Here is a 13,762-nt window from a genome sequence, read left to right on the forward strand (position 1 = left end):
GTAGCAGATGCTTTCCTCCAAGCCACTTGCTGTGAATTCATATGCATGTCATTAGGGAGAAAGTATCGGTTAGATGTCTTAACCTATTCATTGAATTTGAAACAAGGGTGTAAGCACATACCTTTAGACTCAATGTTGTGTTTTCTTCCTAGGTGTTTGAGAAGCTGTTCAACAACGCAGTGAAATACGACGAGCTGTATTCCTCTCTCATCTCTCTGCTGGCGGCCGGCTCTCAGTTCGACACAGCCCGGAGAGAGGAAAACAAAGCCATCACACCCATGGTGAGAGCCCTGACACCACTGTGTCGGTGACACCCTGGTCCACACAAAGTTTACTGAACCGCACTATGGCACAGGGTGAAATGCACGTGACGGTTATTAACAAGTTGTGTTCACATGACACGTGTCACATTTCTTTAACTATACTCTTACATGTCAAATACTTTTCCATACAAATTACACCAGTGCTAATTTTTTTGAACGGTTTTATAAATTCCCCTTTTCACCAAAATGTCTATTTTGGGGTTGAAATCGATATTGCTATCAAGCTCTGTAAAATAAACAGTACCATATTTTGAAATGGTCCATCCTCTGACCTTGAGCTCTGTGTGTTGTCTGGCCCAGGAGGCCTGCTCGCTGCAGTACTACTTCCTGGTCCTGTGGAGGATCCTGGGGGTGCTGCCCCCGTCCAAGGCCTACGTGGAGCAGCTGAAGAGCGGCTGCAGCGACCCCAGCGAGAGCGACATTCTCCACACCCTCCGCTGGTCCTCCCGCCTCCGCGTGCCCACCTACGTCACATGGATCAAGGTCGGTCCGCAGCTGGACAATAGTAGATGAAACAATAGAAAAGGGCTTTAGTACTGGCCTTGGTCAGTAGTTTGCTTATTGGCCTCACCACAGAGACCTTTTAATGGACACAAATCACGTCAATTGCATAAAAGTGTTTTGCTCTACGGCGGTAGTTCAAAAGGGATTATTTAATAAAGCGATTGCATGTGTTACAAAACGATGCAAACAAACCTGGTGCAAACCTAAATCCAATAATGAATGGCGATTCAGTAATGTAATACATCCCATTATTTGGGTAAAGTGGTCGACATGTGCATGGAGGTGCTGTACTCGGTGTGTCTGACCTGGTGTCTTGTGTTCGTTATCTTCAGGATCACTTGGTCAAGCAGGGGTTGAAGGCTGACCAGGCCTCCCCCCTGGTTGAGCTGACAGCAGCCAGGTGCAGCACGGTCAAATATGACGTGGAACTGGCGGAGGAATACATCGCAAGACAGGTAACCGTGGGGAAATCATTGCGCACTTTCCCAGCGTGTGGCCTCCTAGCATAGGAGTCTCGGTTGATCACATGTCTCTCTCTCGGTCGTGGACAGATCTCTGCGTTCTCCGCCGTGGACCCCAGCGCCATCCTGCCACTGCACCAGGTGCTCTCCCTGCAGGCCATCTACACCCTGGACGCCGTCATCTCCAAGGTCCAGGTGTCCCTGGACGACCACCTGTCCAAGGTCGCCATGGAGACGGACGCCAACCAGTCCTCCCAGGTCACCAAAAACTTGCTGCCCGCCACCCTTCAGCTCATCGACGTTTACACGGCGTTCACCAGGTGAGCCCCACTGAAACTACGCGCACAAACGTGAAGAAAACCTGGGTTATCTTATTGAGTTTACCTTGGACAATAGGACTGCATAGTATAAGGTTTCTATTTTTTTTTAAGACAATGAATATCTGATTTAGTATAAATGTGTACTTCAAAGTAACACTCGGTTTCGTAGTGTTCGGAGTCCGGCAACAGTGTACGATTTTACACCGTTCTTTTCTAAATTACGGTATTGTTTTACTTACGGTGACAAAATGGCCTAGCCGCGTTGAGAACACAAAGCAACGTTTAAAGCCACCAGACCGTGATGCGTATTAAGCGGGTGCCGTCTCTTCCCAGGTCTTACCTGTTGATGAGCCTCCCGGAGGAAGGAGACAACAAGCTGACAGACGCCAAGCTCCAGGGTTACGCCGCGGTGCTCTCCATCGGCTCCACTCGCTGCAAGGCCAACACCCTCGGTACGTTTCAGCAGCCACAGCGATGATGCAGGCCGTTTGCCTGTCACTTAACCCACATCGTCTTAGTGCCTTGGTACGGCTTTACCAAATGCCTGTGTTCGGGTTGTTCTGGTGACTGGGGAAGGAAATGTAAAACAGCTTGAAACGTGCCAACACCTGGAGTGTTCTTCTGCTGATCCTCCGTACTTCGTGTCCTTCCACAGGCAACACTATTATGCAGAACCTGCCGTCGGCTGTGCAGACCCTCTGTGAGACCTGGAACAACATACACACCAATGAGTTCCCCAACATTGGCTCTTGGGTATGTGTTTATGTATTTGCTTGTGTGGTAGGAAAGACATTTGAGTGAATTTCTGTGAAGGTAATTTAAGGATCCAAGCATGCAGCTCTCACCCCCTGTGTTTTATTTGGTAGAAGTCTGTTTAACTTAAGCCCACTACCCTTCATCACATCTTCTGATGTGATGAAAGGGTCGCAATGCATTTGTTGACTCAAAATATATTAAATATACAAGACCATTCCTTAATAAAATCTATCAGAACAATCAATTTCTACCCTGAATTGCTACACTACCGATCTCTTGACCATACTGTTGGTGCCACAGAAAATGAATTTCATGGGTCATCTTGTAATCGCTCCTCCACAGCGCAATGCCTTCGCCAACGACACCATCCCCTCTGAGAGCTACATCAGCGCCATCCAGGCAGCCCACCTCGGCACACTGAGCTGCCAGTCCCTGGCTCTGGCCCCCTCCCTCAAGCACATCCTGCTGTCCCTGGTGCGCCTCACTGGGGACCTGATTGTGTGAGTGAACTCTTGATCCTGCTCACGGTCAGCCCTGTGTGCTATGGAACAGTAGTCGGTGCTCTTCGTCCACCTTTGTCCATAGTAACTAAAGTAACAACGCTCCTTTGTCGACAAACCCATCTAACAACTCGTACACTTTTCATATAGAAGGCCAAAGCCTACTTGTACACTTTCCGAGCGATTTGTTTTCACAAACAATTCTTTACTCAAAAACAAAACACAAACCATGCAACATCTTGTTTATATCTATGCTGCTCCATGTGTCCAATATATCTATCTTAGGTTATTGTTGTAGCCTCTTCATTCTTTGTAGATTTCCCCCTGAATGTATGCATCAGGATAAACCCCCTTTTACGTACTGAAATGGCAAATAAAGTTCTGGATCCAATCATTCAAGTCGCACTGCGCCCTGACACTTCATTGCAGGGCAATGTACAAAAGGCACAGTTTAATTTCCCACCCAAGCCTCCTCGGCCTGTAGGCCTGTAGGAGTGACCTTGACGTGTGGTGGTCTCCGTCCCCCCAGCACGGAGGAGCTGAACCCCGCCCACGTGGAGCGCTCCCTGCTGCCCCTGCTGCTGGAGAGCAGCACGGAGAGCGTGGCCGAGCTCAGCAGCACCTCGCTGGAGCGCATCCTGGGGCCCGCCGAGTCGGACGCCTTCCTGGCCCGCATCTACCAGCGCCTGGTCACCGGCTGCTACAACATCATCGCCCACCACTCCGACCCCAACAGGTATGCTACAACACCATCGCCCACCACTCTGACACCGACCGGAATGGGTTCAGTGTGCTGCCCACATTGGAACTATTCCACGTTTAATCATTTTCTGGTCACAATTAGTTTATACCTTTTTTATTTAAGCTCACTAAATAAATATGGTTTATAAAATACATTTTTTGTCATATATGTCAAGCAACATATCAAATGCCCCGAAGTTGTAGTTCTACATTATGTTAAACTATATGCTTTCATCAAGGTCTTTCCTCATGTACTCTTGTTTTTTTCCTCCTGTTCCAGTGGTCTGGATGAGTCTGTGCTGGAAGAATGCCTGCAGTACCTGGAGAAACAGCTGGAGAACAGCCAGGTCCGCAAGGCCATGGAAGAATTCTTCTCCTTCAGGTATCGTCACAGCACATATCACACTGTAGCACTGTTCACCGCACAGTTCAATAGCCCTCCTTGTCATGCTGTTCCACGGTTTTGTTCCCGCTGACATTTTTCCTGGATGCCACTTTGTGCCACTAGCGGGGAACTCGTCCAAATCATGATGGCAACGGCCAATGAAAACCTGTCCGCCAAGTTCTGCAACCGGGTGCTCAAGTTCTTCACCAAGCTGTTTACGCTCAGTAAGTTTACGTCTGTTGTCAAATGTATCAACGTAAGGTTAGTTTTTCAGCACACATTGATTCATGTTTGTTATAATCGTTGCTTAAACAGAAGTGCGTGGATGTTCGGTTTGATGAGATGTGAAAAAAAACATCATTCACAACACTTCGTTGAATATTTTCTTGATTTTAAAGATAAGATAACCCTTTATTAGTCCCACAATGGGGACATTTGCAGGGTTACAGCAGCAAAGAGGATAGTGCAAAAACAGTAAAGGGCAAACTACAATACGAGAAATACAAATACTTAAGTTGACGGTTTAGAGGCGTTAAGGACAAACCAATACCGCCCGCCGCCTCTGACCATGCTCCACCCCCCCCCCCCCCCCCCCCCAGCGGAGAAGAGCCCCAACCCCAGCCTGCTGGTGCTGTGCGGCTCCCTGGCCCAGCTGGCCTGCGTGGAGCCGGCCCGCCTGCAGGCCTGGCTGACCCGCATGACGGCCACGCCCCCCAAGGACTCGGAGCACCTGGACGTGGTGCAGGAGAACCGGCAGCTGCTGCAGCTGCTCACCACGCACATCGTGCGCGACAACAGCCAGGTGGGCGAGGGCGTGTGCACCGTGCTCCTCAGCACACTCATCCCCATGGCCACGGAGATGCTGGCCACCGGCGACGGCACCGGCTTCCCCGAGCTCATGGTCATCATGGCCACGCTGGCCGGCGCCGGCCAGGGGGCGGGGCATCTGCAGCTGCACCGCGCTGCCACCGATTGGCTGACCAGATGGTGAGGGCAGTGCTGTTATGTTAGACTACAGTCACCTGGGAAATAAGCACATGAGGCTCATAGTGGCTTAAAGGTGACAGATTATATAACTAGGTGTGAGAGTGACTAGTCATTACGAGCCGTCTCAACCTAGATGTGTGGCTTGTAACGGCTAATCACAATCACACCTGGTGGGATAATATGTCACCTTTTAAGATGGCTGATTCACATTCATAGTGTGTACGCTATTGGAGGGACACACATGGCCTTTTAGGCTAGCGATTGTTGATTGATCCTAAACCTGTCCGGTAAAATATATTCTTGAAACATAACTCGGGTGATTAATTGTTGATCTTGTATGTTCCTTTGCAGCAAGAAGTACCTGACTCAGAAGGATGTTGTGGAAAAAGTGAGCTCTAATTTGACCCAGGGCAAGGTAAGCGAAGCTGCCATATGCTACTACAACGATAAAGCCATTCTAATAGCACTTACTCCACGTAGAGCGTCTACGTCACACGTGCGTTCCCTGTCCTACTCTAGCACGCCAGTATGCTGGAGTGCTCCTGCCACATCATCTCCTACCTGGCGGACGTGATGAACGCCCTCAGGCTGACCAGCGGCCAGAGCTCCTCGGCCCTGCTGGTGGACGGCGAGGAGAAGGCCATGGAGGTGGACTCGGACTGGGTGGAGGACCTGGCCGTGGAGGACGACGACTCCCAGGCAGAGGACTCTGTAAGGACCCCCACCCTTTTGATACCAGCAGCACAACTGAGCCCTGCATTGATTAGCGCTAAACTTGAAGTAGATGGACGAATCCAAGCTCTGATCAATTACTGTTATGGAAGAAAAACTGACCTAGTCCAGTTGATTGGTCGTTAAAATGCACATCATTCAAAATGTTTTATTAGTCCTATCTCCATGTCGAAAAAACAAGAATATAGCCCCTTGTTTGTAATATCTCCACAACAACGTGCTCGACTCTTAATCTCTTAATGTTTCTTTGTTTGGCAGGATGAAGACTCTCTTTGCAATAAACTCTGTACCTTCACCATCACACAGAAGGAGTTCATGAACCAGCACTGGTAATAAAGAACTTGACTGCTTTCTGGAGGAATTGCTTCCTTATGTATGATCTTCCACATAACCCTTCACCTTTCAGTTGACCTTGTAGCCAAGGTGTCTACTATAGAATTGCTTTATAATAAATGATGCTATTGGAGGAGAGGCTTCTAATATCTCAACCATTTCAACATTTAAATCCATGCACACAATGTTTTGTGCGGCTCCTTTGTCTCAGTGTGTGTCTGGCTCCCCCCCTCCCCAGGTACCACTGTCACACCTGTAAGATGGTGGACGGGGTGGGTGTGTGCACAGTGTGCGCCAAGGTCTGCCACAAAGACCACGAGATCTCCTACGCCAAGTACGGCTCCTTCTTCTGCGACTGCGGCGCCAAGGAGGATGGCAGCTGCCAGGTGAGACCGAATACCTCAGGTCACCATGGGAAGAGGACAACAGCGGTAACTTTGGCTTGCAAATCCCTTTTACCCCCTCCCCTCCTCCACCTGACATCCATCCATCCTCTCATTTCACCCAGGGTTGGCGTCAGCCTGTGTGTATGTTGGCCTGTGCGTTTGGCTGAAAAGATGGAATGAAAAGGGACCTCATATCCATTTCTGACCCATATTTGTGTTATTCTTTTGTCTCTGCTTGAGAGTTTATGATGAAAAATTTACAGAGAAATGTAAGGCTAAATGAACCATTTTATGTACTGCATGTTGTATACTTTTCTAACTTTAAACCGACTTTTAATCTAGTTTGTCTTTGGATGCTATACAATATATCTCAATACTGTTTCCACTGTGATATTGAACTTTGTCTAATGTGTTAGTTTTGCATAATGAGTCTTGATGTAGAAGCGTAAACTTGACACAGAACGCAACTTTGTCATCCTTATTAAGTTGATCCTTCCCCCCCATGCCTCTGTCCTCACTGCTCGGCCCCTCTCTCTGTCCCCCCCCCCCCTCCCCCCTCGGTCCCTCCAGGCCCTGGTGAAGCGGAGCCCTAGCAGCGGCATGGGCTCCACGCTGAAGGAGTCGTCGGCCTTCCAGAGCGAGACGCGCACGCCGGACAGCGCCCTGCGCCACCAGAGCGCCTCCCCCTCCGACAAGAGCAAGGCCTCCTCCGGCGACGGCAAGGGGCTGGACGAGGACCGGCCCAAGAAGAGCAGCGTCTGCCGGAGCATCGAGGGCTGTCAGGAGGAGCTCCTGGCCCAAGTGGTGGGTTCAAAGGAGAAACGTTACAGAACCAGATGTAAAGCTGTTGAGTATTGATGGAGGGTTCAACATGGGGATGGGAGTCATTATCCTGGACTTTGATTTGCTGGATGTAAACATTTGGTTCAGTAGAATGAACAGAAGAAATGATCACATTTTGACTAATGAAGATTTTTCAAACCCTTTTAGATAAAATAACTAACCTGCATCCAAGCACCTCTGCTCATGCTTCTCCTTCTCTCCTCCTCCTCCAGGTGGGGTCGTCCACAGCAGCGCTGATCCTAGAGATGCTCATCTTCCTCATGGACGCCATCCAGACCAACTTCCAGCAGGCCTCCGCCGTGGGCAGCAGCAGCCGGGCCCAGCAGGCCCTCAACGAGCTGCACACCCAGGACAAGAACGTGTCCATGACCGACCAGCTCATGGTAAACACCCCTCCATGTACTGCTTGGCTGGAGGGCTCTTGGGGGATTCAAATTCAATTTTATTCGTTAATCTCTTAATCACAGTGGGTCTCAAAGGGCTTAACAAGCCATATATTTATGACAAAAAGAATGATGGCGAAAGCAAGTATGTCATTTCTGTTTTTATCCTGCTTCTTTGGATGTGACATGGTGGATCCGTGGTTGGCCCTGATGCCTCACAGAATAAAGATCTATGCCTCTAGAAGTGGGTTGTGTAGTAGCTAGAGGGTTGAGCAAGGAAGCCCTTGAGCAAGACCCCTCCCTCCTACCTCATGACCTTTTTAATTAGTTTTCACCATCGACTAACTAGATATTCGATAGTTTCTAATTCCAGGGCCTGAAGCTCTGTTTCTCAATCCCACTGACTCACCACACCGTCCCTCTGCCTGTGCACAGGTGCCCACCCTGGGGTCCCAGGAGGGCGCCTTCGAGAACGTGCGCATGAATTACAGCGGGGACCAGGGCCAGACCATCCGCCAGCTGATCAGCGCCCATGTGCTGCGTCGCGTGGCCATGTGTGTGCTCTCTTCCCCCCACGGGCGGCGCCAGCACCTGGCCGTCAGCCACGAGAAGGGCAAGGTGTGTATGATTTGCAGGGCAGTGTCTGAGAGGTTTTAGGGAAAGGATGAACAATGAGAACTCTAGTATAAAAGAGAGCGGAACTGGAGGAGGGAAATGCTCCAAGGAGGGAGTTTTTCCTAATGCTACATTGATTCAGATTGGACTGTGGCCATCCAAAATGATATACCATGCCTAGTTAAAGTTAGAAACACGGCATTCTTCAGACAACAATCCTTGTTTTCAGTTACTCTGTTGCTTCTAAAAAAATATCCTCCCTCGGAAATAAGCCGACACTATCTTTGCACAACCTTGTTTTAATATTGATGCAGGCAGTTGTTATTTTAAAAGCATGCTGTTCAACACTTAATCAACAGCTTTAATCTAACAGCTTTCATACTGGTAAACTGAAGTGTTTGTCTCGGTCTGCCTTTCTCTCTCTCTTTCTCTGTCTGTGTCTCTCTATCTCCCCCTTCCCTCCTCCAGATCACAGTGCTGCAGCTGTCTGCGCTCCTCAAGCAGGCTGACTCCAGCAAGAGGAAGCTGACCCTGACCCGGCTGGCCTCCGCCCCGGTCCCCTTCACCGTGCTCAGCCTCACAGGGAACCCCTGCAACGAGGACTACCTGGCTGTGTGCGGCCTCAAGGTCAGCTGACAGCCAATGACCCTCCACGATTGGTTGGGTCGAATGAAGCGTTTGTGTGTGTATAAATGCAGTGCAATGTTTTATCAAATAAAAAAAAATGGATAAAAGCCACTCTTCAGTGGGTTTCCATATCCGCTGTTAACAGTCAACGCCAATTTGCAGTCGAATTCCACCTACGTTCCTTTGCACTTTGATTCCACTGAGTCAGACCCAGTGATCCGCTGTCTCCCCCGCTCTGCCCAGGACTGCCACGTGCTGACGTTCAGCAGTACCGGCTCTGTGTCGGACCACCTGGTCCTCCACCCACAGCTGGCCACCGGTAACTTCATCATCAAGGCCATCTGGCTGCCGGGCTCCCAGACGGAGCTCGCCATCATCACCGCCGACTTTGTGAAGGTACCTCCTGTTGCTGATCCCGTGTGTCTGAAACACGGCATGGTATTTCTCTACAGTACGCATCCTAAGAGCAACATGACGACCCCATGGCTGCTACTTAATGCCATGTACCTGAATTCACCGTTGAGTCGATTTGGACAAAGGCCTTAATTAAAAAAATGTCAAAGCATGAACAATTTCTGCCGTCCTCCCATGTGAAATGTACAATGAATGTCGTTTTAACGGGTATTACCGTCCCTCCCCTGTTCAGATCTACGACCTGTCGTCGGACGCCCTCAGTCCCATGTACTACTTCCTGCTGCCCAGCTCCAAGATCCGCGACGCCACCTTCCTCTTCAACGAGGAGGGCAAGAACATCATCGCCATCATGTCGTCGGCGGGCTACATGTACACCCAGGTGATGGAGGAGTCCAGCAGCGCCCAGCACGGCCCCTTCTACGTCACCAACGTTCTGGAGATCAGCCACGATGACCTCAAGGTACGCCACCGCCTCTGATGCCCCTTTATCCCCAACATGGAACAGTTGCCCTTCTGGTTCGCAAACCTCATTTTGAATAAACCAAAAAATAGCATAATGCCGTGCTCTACCAACTGAGCCACATGGTTAAAATCTGGAGGATTGTTACCTTGTTCTAACCTGGTGTATGAGTTTTGAAACCCTGTGATTTCCCTAATAAACTGAATTTGTGCTTTGTTTTTGCTCGCTCCATCACCAGGACACCAACGGGCAGGTGGCGGGCGGCGGTGTGTCTGTGTACTACTCTCACGTGCTGCAGATGCTGTTCTTCAGTTACAGCCAGGGCAAGTCCTTCGCTGCCACCGTGAGCCGCAGCACCACGGAGGTCCAGAGGCTCTTCACCATCAACATCAAAGGGTAACCACCCGGTGACGGCTCTGGTTATAGTAGTGAAATGTATACAGTGGATATATGTGTCTATGGAGGAACCCAGTAGTTAAAGTACTTAAATCCCTTTTTTAAATGTCGTTAATTTTCAATCTGATATTTGTCTTTTATTTAGAAAATATATTTAATTAACGATCTGGAATCTTTTTACTTATAACTCGTTTTCGTATTTTAAAGTATTTAATCCTGATCTTCTTATTCCTTCTCAGTACATATATCTCCACAAGCACCATCACAATGCTCTCCTCTTGGTCTTCCTCCTCTTCAAGGTCCAACGGGGGGAGCAGCAAGGTGTCCCCGGCCCTGTGCCAGTGGTCCGAGGTGATGAACCACCCGGGTCTGGTGTGCTGCGTGCAGCAGACCACCGGGATCCCTCTGGTGATCATGGTGAAGCCGGACACCTTCCTCATCCAGGAGATCAAGACCCTGCCGGCCAAGGCCAAGGTGAGAGAGGGCCCCCCCATGCACCACTTCTCACATTGCAACCGCATATGCTTTGAGCGTTCAGTTCTCAGAAAGTGCTTTGGATTAAAAATGTGTCCTTACCGTAATCCTGCCAATCCAACATCAAGGACCTCGTATAAAGACTTTCATCGGACAATCACATTAGTTGAGGTGTTGTATCACAAATAAAAGTCAGAAGAGCTCAAATCTTGGTGAGCCGGATACTTTACTTTTTTCTCGTTTAATATATATTTGGACAAATCATTTTGCTGGAGGCTTGGATCTAAAAGTGTGTAATTGGCAAACAAAAAGTGTCCTGTCCGGACACAGACCTTCATAGAAGAATGGTGTCCGGAAATGTTTAAAAGTAAACACTGCATAGACAGGCCACCGTAGAATGAACTTTGTGAAGATCCCCTTATGAAAGCTTTACCAATTCACGCTAATGGCTTTCTCCACGGTAGAATATCTCCACAACGAAACGAGGCGTACCTCCCCCCCTTCCAGTTTGCTAACTAGCATCCCTCATAGAGCACCTGACCGAACACTCAACCACCACCTCCCCCCCCCCCCCACCCATAGATCCAGGACATGGTGGCCATCCGCCACACGGCCAGCAGCGAGCAGCAGCGCACAACCATGATCCTGTTGTGTGAGGACGGCAGCCTGCGCATCTACATGGCCAACGTGGACAACACCTCCTACTGGCTGCAGCCCTCCCTGCAGCCCAGCTGTGGCGTCAGCATCATGAAGCCTGTCCGCAAGCGCAAGGCCGCCGCCGCCAGTGAGTGGCTGGGGAACAAACAACGTGTATTATTAGTTTACAAAATGGTGTTGTACGCAAATGTCTCCAAAAAAACCTCCTCGACAAAATAGCTGCTTATGATGGAAGTTGTGGAACATATGTTATAAAGTATAGAAATGGTTATGACAAGCATTCTGCATCATTATGTTTCAATGAATGAAGAGTCATCTCCTAATGTACACCCTGAGGCTTTAAACCTACTCTATAACCATAGGTAGGATCTATCAAAATCGTAGATTATCTCGTTGACTGAATGAAACGAATGTCCTAATGGATCAGCATCATCAGTCACAGTGAGCTCCTCTGAAACGATTCTCCCTGAGACTCACCTGTGTGTGTGTGTGTGTGTGTGTGTGTGTGTGTGTGTGTGTGTGTGTGTGTGTGTGTGTGTGTGTGTGTGTGTGTGTGTGTGTGTGTGTGTGTGTGTGTGTGTGTGTGTGTTCTCCAGCAACACGGACCTCCAGCCTGGTGACGTTCCCCGTGGACTTCTTTGAACACAACCAGCAGCTGACAGAGGTGGAGTTCGGAGGCAACGACCTGCTGCAGGTGTACAACGGACAGCAGATCAAACACCGACTCAACTCCACCGGGATGTACGTGGCCAACACCAAGGTACGGAGTCCATTAAGGATGGAGAATATAATAATAATCCTCAGCTTCCCCAGGAAGTCATTAGGGTCATTTTGCCAAGTTTAACTCAGAAAAGGGTTATGCTGGCCAAAATACAACTGCTTTTGTTGTATGCTTTATCCTTTATTATTAGACCAAGGGGAAAAATACAACCCATATTTTAACCTCCTCAGACTAGGATTCTCAGACTTGGCAATCTCTGTCTGAGATAGGTTTGTGATGAGTCTAGGAGACGTTTTCATCTCATTGACCGCTCCGAGAAAGGTTCTGATCGAAAATCAATGTTTATCAACCATTGATAGTAGGGCGTTGGTCGGTGCAGGGTCCAGAACCCGGGCTCCGGTTAATTGTATCACTTTCTTTGGACCCTTGTCCCTCAAGCCTTTACCTTACGTTGTCTGAATGACTGTGGCCTCACTGCTGCTCCTGTCCATTCTCCCCCAGCCCGGAGGCTTCACAGTGGAGGCAGTGAACAACAACAGCTCCATGGTGATGACGGGCATGCGGGTGCAGCTGGGCAGCCAGGCCATCGAGCGCGCGCCCTCCTACCTGGAGATCTTCGGCCGCACCATGCAGGTCAACCTGACGCGAGCCCGCTGGTTCGATTTCCCCTTCACCCGGGAGGAGGCCCTGCAGGCCGACAAGAAGCTCTGCATCTTCAGTAAGAGACGAAGGGTCTTCACCGCACATTAATGGTTTGGCTGATTAGATGCATGCTGATTTGGAAGAATATCATATTTAACACTCTAATGACTCTCATATTTATACTTTTCCCCACTATTCACGGAGTCTGACGTGAATAATTGTTTTTGTATATACTACACGTGAACGCTCCAAAAATAAACAAGCTAACACTTTTTGCGGGGATTTATTTGTTTTTATTAGCGTGACGAGAGGACCGTCACAAACGCTCAAACAATAACCAGAATTTGAGTTTTCAATCACGGGATATTGCCCAACAATCCCGAGAGAGCGAACCAATCAAATTGCGCCATCTTGGAGGTTCACGTGTAACCTATACTAATGAATAGTAGTACTCATTTCATGCTGTCAATGTGATCATGAATTATATATTTGCACATCTTGCCAACCATTGTATCAATTTGACCATTATCTCAATATCACCCAGCAGAATCTAAATAGATGCTGACAATCTAGATTTTGAACTTGGATAAGGTGCTCCCAATATTCATTGTAAGGTTTGGGTTTGTATCTGCTCTGGCTGCGAGCATCTGCTAAACATCTTATCGTCTTCTCCCTCCAAGTCGGAGCCTCGGTCGACCCCGCAGGCGTCACCATGCTGGACTCCATCAAGGTCTACGGCAAGACCAAGGAGCAGTTCGGCTGGCCGGAGGAGCCCCCGGAGGACTTCTCCTCCCCCGCCTCCGCCAACAACGTCTGCAGCCCCAACCTCAACCAGGGCAACGGGGCCTCGGACGGAGACGTGGTCACACCCACCGCCACCAGCGGCACCGTGCTGGAGAGGTACGGGCCCGCCTCTTTGTTGGGACGTGGTTAAAGCGGGTAACATGGGTGCCCACGGTCTTGTGTATGCAGTCTGAGGGGAGCATTCTTCAAAATGTCACCCGATTTCTTCCTTGAACTGTGTCCTCCAAATCGGTTCTTCACCAAACTATTTCCTTGTGTGCGGTAATCAATGTTTGTATGTCAGAGGTTCCTTATATGC

At 49.3% G+C, this 13,762-nt stretch overlaps 1 protein-coding gene across 17 annotated transcripts in view; it reads left to right on the forward strand.

The window, feature by feature from the left end:
- ubr4 (ubiquitin protein ligase E3 component n-recognin 4) overlaps window positions 1–13,762 on the forward strand; it is a 59,094-nt gene that overhangs the window by 14,080 nt on the left and 31,252 nt on the right. For 14 of the 17 annotated variants that reach the window (XM_030338367.1, XM_030338450.1, XM_030339104.1 and 11 more), the window contains 27 exons: window positions 153–281; window positions 624–806; window positions 1,160–1,282; window positions 1,379–1,608; window positions 1,942–2,060; window positions 2,264–2,361; window positions 2,707–2,864; window positions 3,394–3,600; window positions 3,886–3,987; window positions 4,114–4,214; window positions 4,590–4,977; window positions 5,329–5,392; window positions 5,497–5,688; window positions 5,968–6,038; window positions 6,281–6,473; window positions 6,999–7,232; window positions 7,484–7,654; window positions 8,090–8,272; window positions 8,738–8,896; window positions 9,140–9,292; window positions 9,543–9,770; window positions 10,009–10,166; window positions 10,466–10,640; window positions 11,223–11,424; window positions 11,894–12,057; window positions 12,520–12,736; window positions 13,341–13,560. In XM_030338367.1, coding sequence (XP_030194227.1) covers window positions 153–281; window positions 624–806; window positions 1,160–1,282; window positions 1,379–1,608; window positions 1,942–2,060; window positions 2,264–2,361; window positions 2,707–2,864; window positions 3,394–3,600; window positions 3,886–3,987; window positions 4,114–4,214; window positions 4,590–4,977; window positions 5,329–5,392; window positions 5,497–5,688; window positions 5,968–6,038; window positions 6,281–6,473; window positions 6,999–7,232; window positions 7,484–7,654; window positions 8,090–8,272; window positions 8,738–8,896; window positions 9,140–9,292; window positions 9,543–9,770; window positions 10,009–10,166; window positions 10,466–10,640; window positions 11,223–11,424; window positions 11,894–12,057; window positions 12,520–12,736; window positions 13,341–13,560 — 4,622 coding nt within the window. The remainder of the gene's footprint in view (window positions 1–152; window positions 282–623; window positions 807–1,159; window positions 1,283–1,378; window positions 1,609–1,941; window positions 2,061–2,263; window positions 2,362–2,706; window positions 2,865–3,393; window positions 3,601–3,885; window positions 3,988–4,113; window positions 4,215–4,589; window positions 4,978–5,328; window positions 5,393–5,496; window positions 5,689–5,967; window positions 6,039–6,280; window positions 6,474–6,998; window positions 7,233–7,483; window positions 7,655–8,089; window positions 8,273–8,737; window positions 8,897–9,139; window positions 9,293–9,542; window positions 9,771–10,008; window positions 10,167–10,465; window positions 10,641–11,222; window positions 11,425–11,893; window positions 12,058–12,519; window positions 12,737–13,340; window positions 13,561–13,762) is intronic. The other 3 variants (XM_030339249.1, XM_030339266.1, XM_030339227.1) reach the window with 1 other exon arrangement.

Source organism: Gadus morhua, chromosome 1, assembly GCF_902167405.1.
Source record: "Gadus morhua chromosome 1, gadMor3.0, whole genome shotgun sequence".
Classification (NCBI taxonomy): domain Eukaryota; kingdom Metazoa; phylum Chordata; class Actinopteri; order Gadiformes; family Gadidae; genus Gadus; species Gadus morhua.